Genomic DNA, 14,587 nt, shown 5'->3' on the forward strand with positions numbered 1-14,587 from the left:
ACTGGTAGTAGTTTCAAGACATTTATGAATAAAAATAACTTTAATGGGAGAAAAGGGACTAAACTGAATATTTTGTCGTCTGGCATGCAAAAAAAAATCATAAGTTTGGTCTACGAAGTATCATTCATGATTGTACCACAAACGTTGCATGATGTGCAATAGTTTAGTGGTTAGGGTTAGAGGTTTGTTCAAATCTCTCATCCCAAGCATGAGAAACAGACAAGAATTTAGAGGTTTAATTCTACTCCCAAATCTCAAATTCCCAATCATTCCAATGCATATCTCCAGTTTGCACGAATGCCGCCCACCACACGTCATTCTCCACCATGGGAACTGACTCCAGTGGAGTTCTCAAGTCACTCAAACTCCAGTGAGTAATTTCTGTTGGGGAGGAGGACACACACTGAACCATCCTCATAACTGCACAAGATTGTCCCGGCCCTCATATCTGTCCAAACTTGACTGTCGCCACACAGCTATTTACCAAAGGATGAATCACAAAGGGATTGTCAACAGCCGCATGTTTGCAGTTGCAGGTCAGGATATCGATTCCTGTGCCCTCCCAGTGTGGATGGACAGGAATGTTGCCGAGGTTTGTTCTCGGCTGATGACCTTTAGCTCAAATGGCTGATCTGCGATCAGTGTGCTGTACTTCATTTCTGAGAGTCGAGTGAGTCACAGAGAAAGGATTGCTGGGTAGTCAAAGGCTTGGAAGAAAAAACTTTAACAGGTAGAAACAGATTTGGATGAGAAAAAGAGTCTGTGTTGTTCTCAGAGGCACATTCCTATCCGAGCAGCTCCGTAGAGTCCTGGAAACACAGGAAGAGCGGCCTGGAAGCACTGAGCGCGCTCCCACAGTTCTTTAAAACACACACACACACACTTACTTCTTTAGAGGCTCACTGTGCATGCTAATGTGATGAATAACATTTATCACCACTGCAATGGGTTTTTCACTGTAATATAGAAAAAATAAAAATAAAAAACTTAAACAGGTGCCTCAATAATGCTAAGGAGTTCTGAGGGGTTGCTAGGGTGTTGCTATCCAGGATGTCCAGGGCAGTTTCCTGCAGTGTTGTTGTACAGTATTTTTATGAGTGTTTTTTTATAATTCTGATTGTATGAATAATTTTACCCTGAACTATCAGTTTCAAAATCATTCTGATTGTAATATGGCGAATGGCTTCTGTTTCTTTAAATTAAATTTTCTTTAAATTAAACCTAATATAATAAGAAAAATGAAACTGAACTTAAATACATTTTCATAACCATAACTAAAATAAAAGAATGTTTAATTTTTTTTAAAAGTCAGCATTTTAGAAACAAAAAGATACGGTTTACTGTAAAATGACTTACAACCCAAATTTATTTATTTATTAATTAATTCATTCACAAGTTGCTGTTTTTATTCATTTATTCATTTTTTTTTACAATTTCTGTGGTGTTATTGTTAAATAATATTATACCAATAATTATATACCAATAAATTAAATAAATATAAACATGGTTATAAAAACTAACATAAGAAAAAAAATAATTTAAATAAAATGTTCATAAATATTCCTAAAATAAAATAATGTTTTAGTTTTAGAGTGCTTAAGTCATCATTTTAGCAAGACAAACCAAAAAAAAATAATTAAAAAAAATAAAAAAGAATAATAAAAAAGATTTTTTGTTTTTACTTTATTATTATTATTATTATTATTATTATTATTATTATTATTATTATTGTATATTACTCTTATTCAAAACTCAAAATTCTAACTATAACAGGGCCAGTTGTGGTTTTGTAGTGGACAAAGCTAAAAGAGTTAAGTCCAAAGAGAATATCTCTCTAATATTCTGGGCCCTATATGACCTGGACCAAACATGAGATGTCCGTGCAAACCTTAACAATATTTAATACGTGGTTGCCAGGGTGTTGCTGCACAGTTTCTAGGTTGGGTAGTTTCTAAACAACGCAGCCCAAGTCGCACTGATATTCTGGTGTCTAGATATGGCTTATGTCCCTCTATCAATGCAAGTTTTTTTGTTATACTTATTAATTACATTTTTTATACTTCAGGGTTAAGGGTTTTGTTTAAATAATTTACGCAGCGAAAGTAATGCCTTAACAAGAGCAACTAATGATATAGAGAATGTCATGTTGCTTTAGTAATGCAGGTTTTGTGCAGACAATTATGCATGATTATTGTTTAGTTGAATATGGGATTATGGATCCAGCTGGGCACGTGAGCAAACAGCCTCTCACACAATCACACATATGCATGGGAAGCAAACAGGGTTTAATCAAACGGAGGGCACAATGACTTTGTCCGAATGTGTAGCAGAAACTCTTGACTCTATGGGACTAATTATCCAGGTGCACAGTGTGTGAGCCAAACACAGACACACCTGCAGGTGCGGGAGAGATCTGAAACCGTCTGAACGCAACAACACACTCTTATTAATATTCTCACTCTCAATTTCCTTTTTGAAAAGTGTTTCAGTGTCGTTCAAACTGTGTGTATAGATGGTAAGATTACTCAATAGATCCGGTTCTTTGAGAGGGGGGGAGAGTTTGTTTTGAGCCAGCTGGGTTTCTCTTTCCATTTCCCAGCAGTGTGAAAGAGTGCGATGAGAAAGAGAGGGAGTGAACGGAATAGCAACTAGAACTCTTAACCCGAGCGAAGGAAAGTTCAGGGTCAGCTGAGATAATGTGTTTGATTATGACGATAACGCATGTTTCAAAAGCCTGGAAAATGCTGACTGATGTTTTGTTGGAAGAAATTCTTTACAATTCTATTTAAACACATTTTGCATTTCCCACACTCTTTAAATAATGCTGTTGTTTTCTTCCTGATCTGACCTGAATATATGAAATTGGTTGGTGCAACTAAATTTATTCAGGTCAGTCGAGTCATATTAAATGTGTGACTAATAAAACCAGTTTGCTTATATATTTTAGTTTGCTGGACACATTTTTATATTAGCAAATCTTATTTTACATTTCTGTGACAATGGGTTCATAAGCTATAAACAAAAGAAAACAGATTTGGTCCTAGAGACCGCAAATTTGGTCAGATTACTATACAAGACAACCTCTATAATTGTGCCATCTTTATTCATTTTTGGATCTATGGCCTGCCATATACAGGTATGACCGAAGAATATTAATTAGAAGAAAAGTACACAGTGCCACAAATGTAAAATGAAAGAATATAATATAAAATTAATTAAAATAAAATAAACCAGTCTGCTATTAGATTTCACACATGCGTCCTACTGAGTTTCAGAAGAGATCGCAAAAATATATTCATTCCAGGCAGCAGGTCTGTGAAATGGTCAGCCTTTTCACTTTTCATAGTTAAACTTCTATAGTGGTAAACAGAAACTACAAGAAATATAATTTTTGTGTCTCATTTGTCCCAAAAGCATAAGAAAAAAAAAATCCATGATAACGTTTCTATAACTTTCCAAAAAAGGAAAAAAAAAATTGAGAGATTGATTACATTGGTTAGTTTTAATAATGTCTCAAACTGTGCTCAGATTCAAAGTCTACTAGTCAGGTATCTCAGCATGAAATGTGAATAATCAAATTTAAAAAAATTATATGCATGTGTGTTACATATGTTATATTATTATATGTTACATATAAATGCTATAAATAATACACCACAGGTCAAACATAAAACACACGGATGGTGGCACAATATGGTTCTTTGAGGATTTGTCAAGAGAGGAGATTTTCGGCTCAGAATTGTAAATATTCTGATATTGATCAGAGCATTTGCTTGGAAACATGTGCGTGTTTGTACTGTTTTGTGGTGATTATGCAAGAGCAGCAGGGATGATTCAGCAGTCAAATGTGCGCTCATAGATTCCAGTCATGCAAAATCTGCCAGCTATTTGACTCTCATTTTAAAACCAGTTTGCATGCTAGGCTTTCGCCTCCATCCTTTGACTGCCATTCATCAAACTTACAAAGCTTTCAGCGTCACACTGGGAGTTTCATTCTCACATAGGTTCCTATTGCACCAAAAAGAATTTTACAGCCTGATGCTATAGAAGAACCTTTTTTGAAGCCAACCTGAAATGATTCCAAGAATAAAATTCAACAAAGCACAAGAACTTTGAAGTGTATCAATCAACATCTGAAATGAATTTCCTTATCAGCTGGGCAACAAATGCTACTTAAAGGGATAGTTCACCCAAAAATTTAAATGAATTGACTATTTACTCACCATCAAATCTTGTGGATCACACAATGATAACTTTTGATGTCTCGTTTCAACTTTTCCAATTCCATTGACTGTTTCTGTCAAGCTCTAAAAGTAACGGCATCAAAAAAAAAACAAAAAAAAAAAACAAAAAAACTGTAAAACTGGTTCGCATGAGTGCTGTAGGGGTGACATTTTTCTGTAGGCCAAAACATGGAAGCGAGTTAGCATTTTAACACATTATCCTCAATGTCAATGTTTTTTTTTTAATGGGATTTGCTTAAATGCCTGAAATAAGTTCAGTGGTGAACACAAGCTCAAGATATTTTCAAGTTTTATTCTATGACAAAACCAGAAATAATTCTCTACTTGTCTTGAAAAAAAGAGGCTGCTAAAAGGGACTACAGAGGTCATCAAGGACATCAAACCATACAGGAACTAGTCCACTTTCACAGCCTCAATGTTTATAACTGCACTCTTGCAAGCTATTCTAGCTGAAACATTCAGAGAAAACGAGTTGTTGGAAATGAATGGTGCTGACTTGAAGTCATGTGATCTTGGGTGTCATTCGTTTATAACACAATCATTTGTTGAACTTATACATTTGGTGATTGTAATTGGACTTCAGACATTCATAAAAAAAAGTGAAAGTGACATACAGCCAAGTATGGTGACTCAGAATACTCAGAATTCATGCTCTGCATTTATGCCAACACACACACACACACACACATTTGTGGAGCTTGTCGTGATGAACCATAAGACTCATACACTTTTCTTGGTCACAGAGCTTATTTGCTGCATTAAAAGCAAAAACCAACAGAAAAGTCCCATGTTTTTTTGTCTTTTTTTATTTTATTTATACATTTATTTTTGTCTGAACCAAAGTGATGCAAACTGCTGCTTTGGCCAAGAAAACCATCATATCAGCAATGCCTCCTGATGCCATAATATATTTTTGTAAAGAACAGACCTAAAACAGATCTCCAAGTCAATGAAGTGAAACCCTGTTTTTGGATGAGTATAAATTTGAGAGCTGCAGAAGAACGTTGAACCTAATGTTCTTTGAAGAACCAAGCACGTACATTTCTAAAACATTATCCCACTAAATGTAGATACTTTGACTGTGCTCTGGTCATATGTCAAAGCGAAAGCCCGCATGTGTAAATGAATCAGGTGTTATTTCCCTCTTAAATCGGCCCATGTCAGGTTTAGTTGCATACCCCTGCGGATGTGGACCGATCAGGTGCGCCTCGGGTCATATGTGCGCACTGTAACTCATTTAGAGCTGCAGTGTAAACACTGAGGAGGTTTTTGTGAGAGGATTATTGAAAGGCTTAACAAGAACGTTCCCTGCTTATATTGTGTGTGTCCTCATCGGGAGGGCAGCAGTTACGGGGCCATGAAAGGATCAGGACTGTGTTTCTCGAAAGCATCATAAGCTAAGTTTATCGTAAAGACTATTGGTGGCAGCGGTTCTACAATCTTCTTAGGGCTGCGATGTTTTTACGCAGCCTAGGTCAGCATACCCCATGCTGTCCTGAGTTGTACGGTACATATAACGTAGAAACGATTCAACAAAGCAGGCATGTATATTTTCGGGCACAATGTGAAACTGCTCACAGGTGGAGAATTTATTAATATACCTCTGTTTAAATGTGGACATTCATGGGGCACAGCAGAAGGGTTCCTTCACAATTTAACTTAATTCAAAGAAACTGATTTTTAATAATACCATCAATATTTTTAAACAGACTTGCTTGAGTGGCAACATTTTCTTTCCTGATTTATTTCCTATTGAGACAGGGAGTTTTAAATAGTCACTGATGATTGTTTTTGCCATTTGCTATTGCTAATCAGAATCAGGTGGCTTGAGACGGCATTTTATTGGGTAAATATTTGTATATGCCACTGAGGGTGAGATAAGTCATTGATAAGTCATCGATATTTTTGGTCTGTTTCCCAAGAAGACTGTAAATATTTAAACCGTTTATCAGCTTTTAGGAGAACACAAGCATATAAATGACCTTGAAGCTATAAACATAGACTTAAACATGTCTAATACAGGTTTAATGGAGTCAATAAATTATGATTATATAATATACACATGCACATGCGCGCACACACACACACACACACACACACACACACATATATATATATATATATATATATATATATATATATATATATATATAACTTTTCACAATATAGTGATTCATATCAGTGCTGGTTGTTTCGGTCCACAGCTCTTAGGTTTTGAATGAAGAATTTCTTTTAAATGCTTATGAAAAATATTGAATGGGAGAAATACTGCTGGAACAAGACTGCTGAGCAAGTGGGCGTTCACATTCAAGCTTTATTTACAGATCTTTGAACTTCTCAGGGAACGGCATCCTTATACTTTTTAAAGCATATCTACAAAAACAGAGATTAAGTATATGGTTTAGCAATCACATGTATCCAGTTCAAATTCCAGTATTAAGAAATCTGGACCCCTGTGGTCCTAATTACCTCCGATTAAAGATACACTATCAATATAAAACGTTAAGAGCATTATTAAAGTTAGTTAAATAGATTTACAGTTAATACCACTGCAATCTGTCCACTTCTCAGATGACATCTGCTGATTGCTTAAACCAGTTTAGAAGACCACCGACTGATATCGCTTTAGTGAATCGAACAACGCAATTCATACAAGGGAAACCAGAATGAATGTTAAAAAAATATTTATTGACAATTGTGTAAAAAAATAGCTTTCTAAACATAATTTACATTGCTAAATCAGAAAAACTAAATCTGAGTTGCAATCATGTCTACTAAAGGTGAAAAAGAAACCCTGTAAAAATCACTCGCTCCTCAAACATTCATGAGGTCATTTCCTCCAACATATGCACAGCAGACGATTTAAATTAGGTGACAAACATGACTTCAGACTGGTAGGGTTTACCATCAGCAGTACTCCATGCATCGAGAAACAGAAGTGCTTTCGAAGATTATTTACAACATATGTACATATCGTTCTCAAAAAAGGCTTTAAATATGGTAAAAATACATTTAAATAATTTGTGGGCCCTTCGGTGGTGGAATGAGCAAAACTTTGCTTCTCTATAAATAAATAAATAAATACTCCCACTTTCATCTTGTTTTTTTTTTTATAAGACACTCCAATAAATATAATTTACACATAAGCCTCGTCACGGAAATTGATTCATCTGACCGAGCTATTTACAATATAAACAAAAATAATATGCAGAAAATGTAGTCTTTTAAGTTGTAGTTGCATTGCTTTGTGCATCTGTGACAATGAGTGGTAGTTGTTGAGTGTTACTCAGTAAAAAAGAAAGAGGAAAAAGAAACCGTGGTTTAAAAGAGTGAGGTAAGACTTTTCTTTCTGCAGAGGTTTGTGAGGTCGATTTGGTTACTCTCTCTGAAGTTTTAGAGTAAGACCGACAGTTACCTGCCCAATGAGGGCAAAGTGGAAGCAAGAAGGTAAAAAAGACATCTGGTTAAGGAGTACAGTGTTACAGTGGCTATTACTCAATTCAAGTATTTCCAAAAAAAAAAAAAAACCTTGATCTTGCACAGAAGGCACTAAAATTATTAAGCTCAGCTGATCTTTTTCCTAAAGGAACAGCACTGACGGCGCACTAAAGCTGCCCATTGCAGCAGATCGGCCCTCATCACAGCACGACTCCTCGCTGACACTGTGTGGGACGTCTTCGAGCTGCTCCCTACACCGGCTGAGATGGGCTCCTCAGTCTACCCGTGTCCAACAGCAGTGTTGACAGTCATTTGGTTACTACGAGCCAGACTTACGGGACCCTGAGTCACAGGGGGGCAGGAGCCTTGACCTCCCACCTAGCAGCAATGCTCAAAACAAAAGAATAACAAGTGTTTTTTTTGCACTGCTCAATCTGCAGGTCCCCTGGGTGGTTTGCTGCTGTAATGAAAAGTCTCTACATGTGCTTTCAGACAGAGTCATTTGCACACAGTGACTGCCGGGAAAGCAGCGGGCTGATGCTCATGGTTGATGCTGTGCAGTCTGATCTCACTGTTGTCCATGGGGGGCGCCGTGTTCTGCATCCAAGGGTGGTTTATTATGTCCTCGAAAGAAGGGCGTTCTGCAGGGCGGAGGGCCAGGCACCACTTGATAAGCTGCTGGCACTCTGTAAAAGAACAGGATGTGTGATTATAGCATTGTAATAAACGCATAAACCTCCTAGAAGACAGCGTCATGTGATCTGCGAGTCTTACCTGTTGAGATTCTCCGCCTGAACAGCACCTTCCCACGTACAATCTCTTCATCCTGCTCGAATGGGATGTCCCCACAAACCATGTCGTACAGCAGGATGCCCAGAGACCACACGGTCGCAGATCTACCGTGGTAACGATGAAATTTGATCCACTCTGGTGGACTGTAAACACGTGTACCTGAAGAGAGAACAGAAAACAGAAAAATGCATTTAAATTCATGATTCTGCAACAATAAAACACAAACATGCATACAAGTCTTTATTTTAGTAACTGATAAAACAAGACACTAAGCCAAAAGCTGTAGTAAAAGGTGTGGCAGGAAAAAGGTGTGTACTGTTTGAACATTATTGTTATGCCTCAACATTAATGTGCACGGTCATGTGCTCGGGAGTGTGACAGCAGGCGCGCGCATGTGGAAAAACTGGTTGCCATGTGACTTGTGTTTACAAACTTTGAGTTGTAATAATTCCATTTCCCACCGGTGGGGGCGCCAAACCCACAACACAAGCGAAACGCTTTTTCTCCAAAGCAACATTATACAAAAATAAACAAATCGTCATGCTGACAGATTTATTAATCTTGACATGGTTAGTTAACGATGCGAGGGAGCCATATTACACATTTATCAACCGATTCATGCAAGATATGTTTGATATATTCGTTTTAAAGTGTACAAACATCGCCTCAATATATATATACCCCTTTTAAAGCTTGACAGGATTCCAAAATCTAACAACCATCGAATTTCAATGTTTAAACGTATTTATAAATACATTTTGAAATTTGTAGCCTATGGTTTTGTTTATTTTATATACTTTTCCACTCACAATGCCATACTAATATTTACATATTTAATATATATTATATTATATTTATATCGACGACACAAGTTTCCATGAGGCCAGATAAGCACGTATTTAAATTTTTTCCCCGATCACGCCACGTTCTCGGTGACCGTGGGAACCCTGGCTTGAAGGTCATGCAAATGTCTCTTACCGTCGAAATCGGTGTAAACGGTGTCTTTGAGTAATGCCCCAGATCCAAAGTCGATGAGCTTCAGATCACCGGTTCGTAGATCGATAAGAATATTCTCGTCCTTGATGTCACGGTGCACGACGCCGCTGTTGTGGCAATGACGCACTGCTTCCAGAACCTGGCGGAAAAAGTTCTTGGCGAGCTCCTCCGGTAACGCGCCCTTCTCCGTGATGAAATCAAACAAGTCCTTGACGGTCTCCGGTCTTTCCATGACGATAATGAAGCTGTCCGGTCGCTCGTACCAGTCAAGCATCTTGATCACGCCACGGAATCCAGTGCCGACCTTCTTTAACAGGACAATCTCCATCGGGACGCGCGCGCCATTGGGCTGGAAACAGAGGACATGTTCGTTTTAGTGACGCTGTCATATATTATTTATATGTGATCTTTAAAACACAAATAATAAGAATATAATCTATTGGATTAAGTACTCACCAGCTCTCCCCATTCAGTCACACGATCTTTTGCAACATGCTTGATGGCAACCTAGAAAGTATAAACAAATGCATTATTAAGCAGTGAAGTGGCGTAATATACACTATTTATATTTATGTTATACACACACGTGGAATATTCGAAACGTCCACACTAATGTAAACAAAAATCATCCATTTTGGAACCTACCGGCGAGCCATCGGCGATCCTTAAACCCGCGTACACCGTTCCGAAACCGCCGCTTCCCAGCACGGAGCCGACCTGATACACCTTGTCGAACGGCTCTTTCTCCTTAACTGTCGATAAAAGAGATGATAGATTCATAAGAATTGATAAAAGACATAAAAGTGTATCATAAATGGAAAACTGACGCACACGCTATTCCCAACACTCAAGTCTGCTGAAGTGAACGAGCCCAAGACAACAACAACACACAGATAAGCGAGCACGAGAAACACTGTCTTCTAACCTTGAAGCTGGATTTTTGCCGGCATGTCCACGGTGGAAATGTGAGCAAATGTGTTGAATTTCGATAGAAGCATTTTATAATCCGAAATGCGAATTCTTCTTGAGATTTATTCCAATGTTGAGGTCGAAATCCGTCGTGTAGAGATGGATGTAGGGAAGGTCTACTTGAGGGATCCGGTCTAGAAGCCTGTAGAAATCCCTTCTCATCGAGGCTCGATGGGTTTTGATTCCTAAGACGAACTTTAATCGACCACGCAAGGTCTATTCCAGTTTAGAATATGAATTAGAATAAATAAATGATTAATATATCTTGAAGATAAATATTATCGTCCGAGGTGCGCGATGAACACAAATACCCGGCTTTCTAAACAGTGAGGGAGGGGCAATAGCAGTTATATACCAGTTGTAAAGAAAAAAAGGAGTGGCTTTTCGTACGTCACTGGCGGGACCGCCCACAAACACGATTCAGCCAATGACGAATACGCCTGCCCTTGCAGAAAAAGGTCAATCAAATATGAAAATAAAGGAACGCGTAGACGTGGCGGGAACCAAAACGCGCCAAATAGTCTAGGCTTTTTTTCGAGGGCGCTTAGTTGGCGTGGGGTAGGCAGGCTGTGTGTATATAACAAAAGTCGCCGTTGCAGATTCGGAGTATAATTACAGAGAAGCATGAAGAGTATTGAAAAAATAGATACATGCTTTATATATACAATTTGTAAAAGGATTGAAAAGATGCATATTATATATCAACACACACACATATATACATATATATATATATATATATATATATATATATATATATATATATATATATATATATATATATATATATATATATATAATATGAAAAATATTTTTATAGATAGATAGATAGATAGATAGAAATTCACTTTAGTACAGTAACAGTATGTGCAACTTTAAAGTTTTTTGTGTATATAGGATTCGAGGAACACAATCGTTTCACGTGATGAAAGAGGAAGACACAGCATTACATATAAAAAAAAAAAAAAAAAATCTGCAGTGTAATGCAACCCACATTTTCCTTTTCTGTACCCAATGGCAGCTCTTTTTGTTTCTGTCACGTGAAGTAGGTTTACAAGCGTATATGAAGACCGCATGCACATTACCTCATTAATCTCAAATTAGCGCGCAAAGTTTTTCCTCATCTTATTGGCGGGCAACAGGCTTTATTTAAATGGAGAACAGTGCCGATCGCTATAGAAATGAGGCGCATACCAGGCATTCTTTCAAATTGGGTGGCCGGTTTAAAACTCGGCGGGAGGATGTGGGAAACTTTAAATAAAAGACTTGCAGACCCATCCCCCATGTCTCTTGTCCTCTCTTTCCCGCGCAGATTATTGTTTAAATGGTACTTGCTCTCCCTGTCTTCTGTATTTTCCCCACCCTTTGGATATACGCCTAAACATCAACAACAAAAACTGATGTAAACCTATATTAGGGGGCTTTCACACCTGGACACTTCAACTTTACTCATTGTATATTTAAGTAATAAAGACCCATTTGAGACATATAGTAATCTGATCACTCAGACTCCCTCAGGAGGAGGTTTGAAACACATACAAAGACACAACTCATCCGAGTGTAAATTTATCTGCTTATTCAGGACGCATAAGTAAACTTTACTCCTCCCAAACAAAAAACAGCATCAGTATACAAAAGTTTGGGACACGTGGATGAGAGACATGGATGGAGCAACTAAAACAAAACATGAATAGTGAATAGACATATGGGTTGATGAGGATGTTTAACAGAGAATTTTGCTGCCTGGCATTAGCATCATCACGGAAGTTAACTGTGTTATATTTGCAAAAAAGCGTGGGAAGGTTGTATTTATATCCATTCTGCAGAGACACATTTACGTGGTCAAGTGTAAATAGAATGTGCATATCTGATTAGATAGCAATTGATCAAAACACATCAAGTGACCAAGTAGCATCTCATTTTTAACATATAACATGCACGGCTGTTTCTATCTTGAATGTTCAAGGCTTCCAGTGTCTTTTACTTCCAGATATTTTTTTTTTTGCTGTGTTTAGCTGATAAAGCTCATTATGCTGCTTGATATCGCCAACTGGTTTTTCTCATCATATTATTTTAATATTGGCATAATTAGGAACACACTGATTTGTCTTGCAAACGGTTTGACACTTTGTTATTTTTCTAGTTTTTTACCTAGTATAGCAGCTAATGAATTAAAAGTCTTGCACATTTAATAAAAATCGCTTACTTCTGGATTGAAATATAAGGTGGATATTGGCTCCAAATATATTTGAATACTTAATTCACACTTAAAAATGCCTGCAAGAATGTCATTGACTGACTCATTGTATTTGATTACTATCGCACCATTTTTAAAATATATGTTATACGTTAAATATTTTAAACTTCTCTATGTATTTTTGAATTAAACATTTCTAAAAAAATAAATAACAACTAGTTGTAGTTGTATACATAAATAAGATCAAAATAACACTGCTACAAATACTTTTTTGGCCTGCTAGTAGTGTCATTATAATTAAACCATTTGCTAAAATTACTTTGTGCTTATTTAAAACAGCTCTGTTCCATATAGTTTCACTCACGTTTTCCCTTCAGTTACCATTGTGACAAGTTTGCACTTCTCAAAAAAATCCAGTGAGTCATAAATTTGCAGATTAATGTGTGATTCATAAGTTGCCTTTTGTGCTTGTATGGTGTTTCTTTTTTTTGTTTTTTTCTTTTTTACTCAGAATCCTGTTTTTGTTCAGTTCAATCACAATGCTGGCACTCCGTTTTGATGACTCAGAGATCTGAACTCTCCTCTAGATGAAGATATGCACTACTCCCCTGGAGAGCAGAAACGAAAAATACTCAGAGATGCCTCGCTTTAGAAAGAAAACCATAAAAATAAAGTCAAATGCATAAATAAATAGAACTTCAAGGAATGGCGGATAACCAAACGCTGTTTGATTACTGTCATTCAGGCAGCAAATTAGAGTGCTTTATGCATGTCAGAATAGTTCCTTTTTCTTCACATCCACATTCAGTCTTGCACATCATCTTCTTATACAATGCACCGCTAGCCCCCAGCGGGACTCACTCAGGCTGATTTAATAGAGCTGGTTTAACGGCTGCGGCCCGCTATAGTGAGTGATCTTCTCTGTGCACTTCAGCGCTGATTATGGGCTGCGCTTCGGTAAGAACGAGAGGCCCTCTGAAATGGAGATGCAGTAGGGATTTATGTAATATAAAGCTGTATGTAGGTATGACAGCACTGACGTCTATGGCTGCTTACTCAGCAGAGGAGAGAGTGACAGATGCCCTGTGCCTCGGCTCATCTGACACGAACAGTGCTTGTGCTTTTATTAGCCCATGATGATAAAGACGACTCAAGTTTTAGTTTGAAACTTCAGACTCCATTCCTCCAGTGTGCAAACCCCCCATTCCATCTCTGAGATCCTGATTGGAGGGAGGGGAACCATGACTTCAAAGACATGTGGGAAAGGCTACTGAAGAGCAGGGGTTTACACGGGGTCAACTTTCATGTTGGTAGAGGTCAGAGGTCACTGACATACCTGTTCAGCATTCCACGGGCCCTTCTTCAGGAAATGACCCTCACTTGTCTCAATTTGGGGGGCCACCTGAAAGCAGAGCTTGGTTTATGGAGAGCTCACAACACGTCCCCAGATTAAATCATCGTCTCTGTTAGGGCATGAGAACCAGAAATGTAAGTAAATGAGACGATTTTTCTCCTGAAATGTTTGTTTGGTCTTGGTTTGATCCTGTATGCAAATAACGCCAGCCAAAAGCAGATAACGGATATGACTCATGTCATATCAACATTAACAGGCTAAATCATTAGAAGGCTTTAAATATGCAGCTAAAACTGAAAGCACAGCTGTCAGTCTTCTCCATAGGAAAAAAATGACACCAATGGTATTAAATGTCAAGTTTCCTGCTCCTCTGATATTTATTTATTTATTTTTTAACTGAGAACTCATAGATATCTCAAACTATGATTTGCCAAAACATTATAATCAAATATTTTGCATTAAAATTTCTCAACTCTAAATTATCTAGACTATTCTAATTAATTTATTAACTGTTTTATATATATATATATATATATATATATATATATATATATATATATATATATATATATATATATATATATATAATTCACTTTT

At 37.3% G+C, this 14,587-nt stretch overlaps 1 protein-coding gene across 1 annotated transcript; it reads right to left on the reverse strand.

The window, feature by feature from the left end:
• Positions 1-6,911: 6,911 nt before the first annotated feature.
• Positions 6,912-10,772, reverse strand: LOC113074140 (serine/threonine-protein kinase pim-1-like). Its single transcript, XM_026246881.1, has 6 exons — positions 10,396-10,772; positions 10,116-10,222; positions 9,927-9,977; positions 9,453-9,819; positions 8,457-8,633; positions 6,912-8,368 (listed from the first exon to the last, which is right to left on the reverse strand). Exons 1-6 carry the CDS (start codon positions 10,466-10,468, stop codon positions 8,181-8,183), a joined length of 963 nt encoding a protein of 320 aa, XP_026102666.1. The 5' UTR covers positions 10,469-10,772; the 3' UTR covers positions 6,912-8,180.
• Positions 10,773-14,587: the final 3,815 nt, after the last annotated feature.

This window comes from Carassius auratus, unplaced genomic scaffold (assembly GCF_003368295.1).
Source record: "Carassius auratus strain Wakin unplaced genomic scaffold, ASM336829v1 scaf_tig00013767, whole genome shotgun sequence".
NCBI lineage: Eukaryota > Metazoa > Chordata > Actinopteri > Cypriniformes > Cyprinidae > Carassius > Carassius auratus.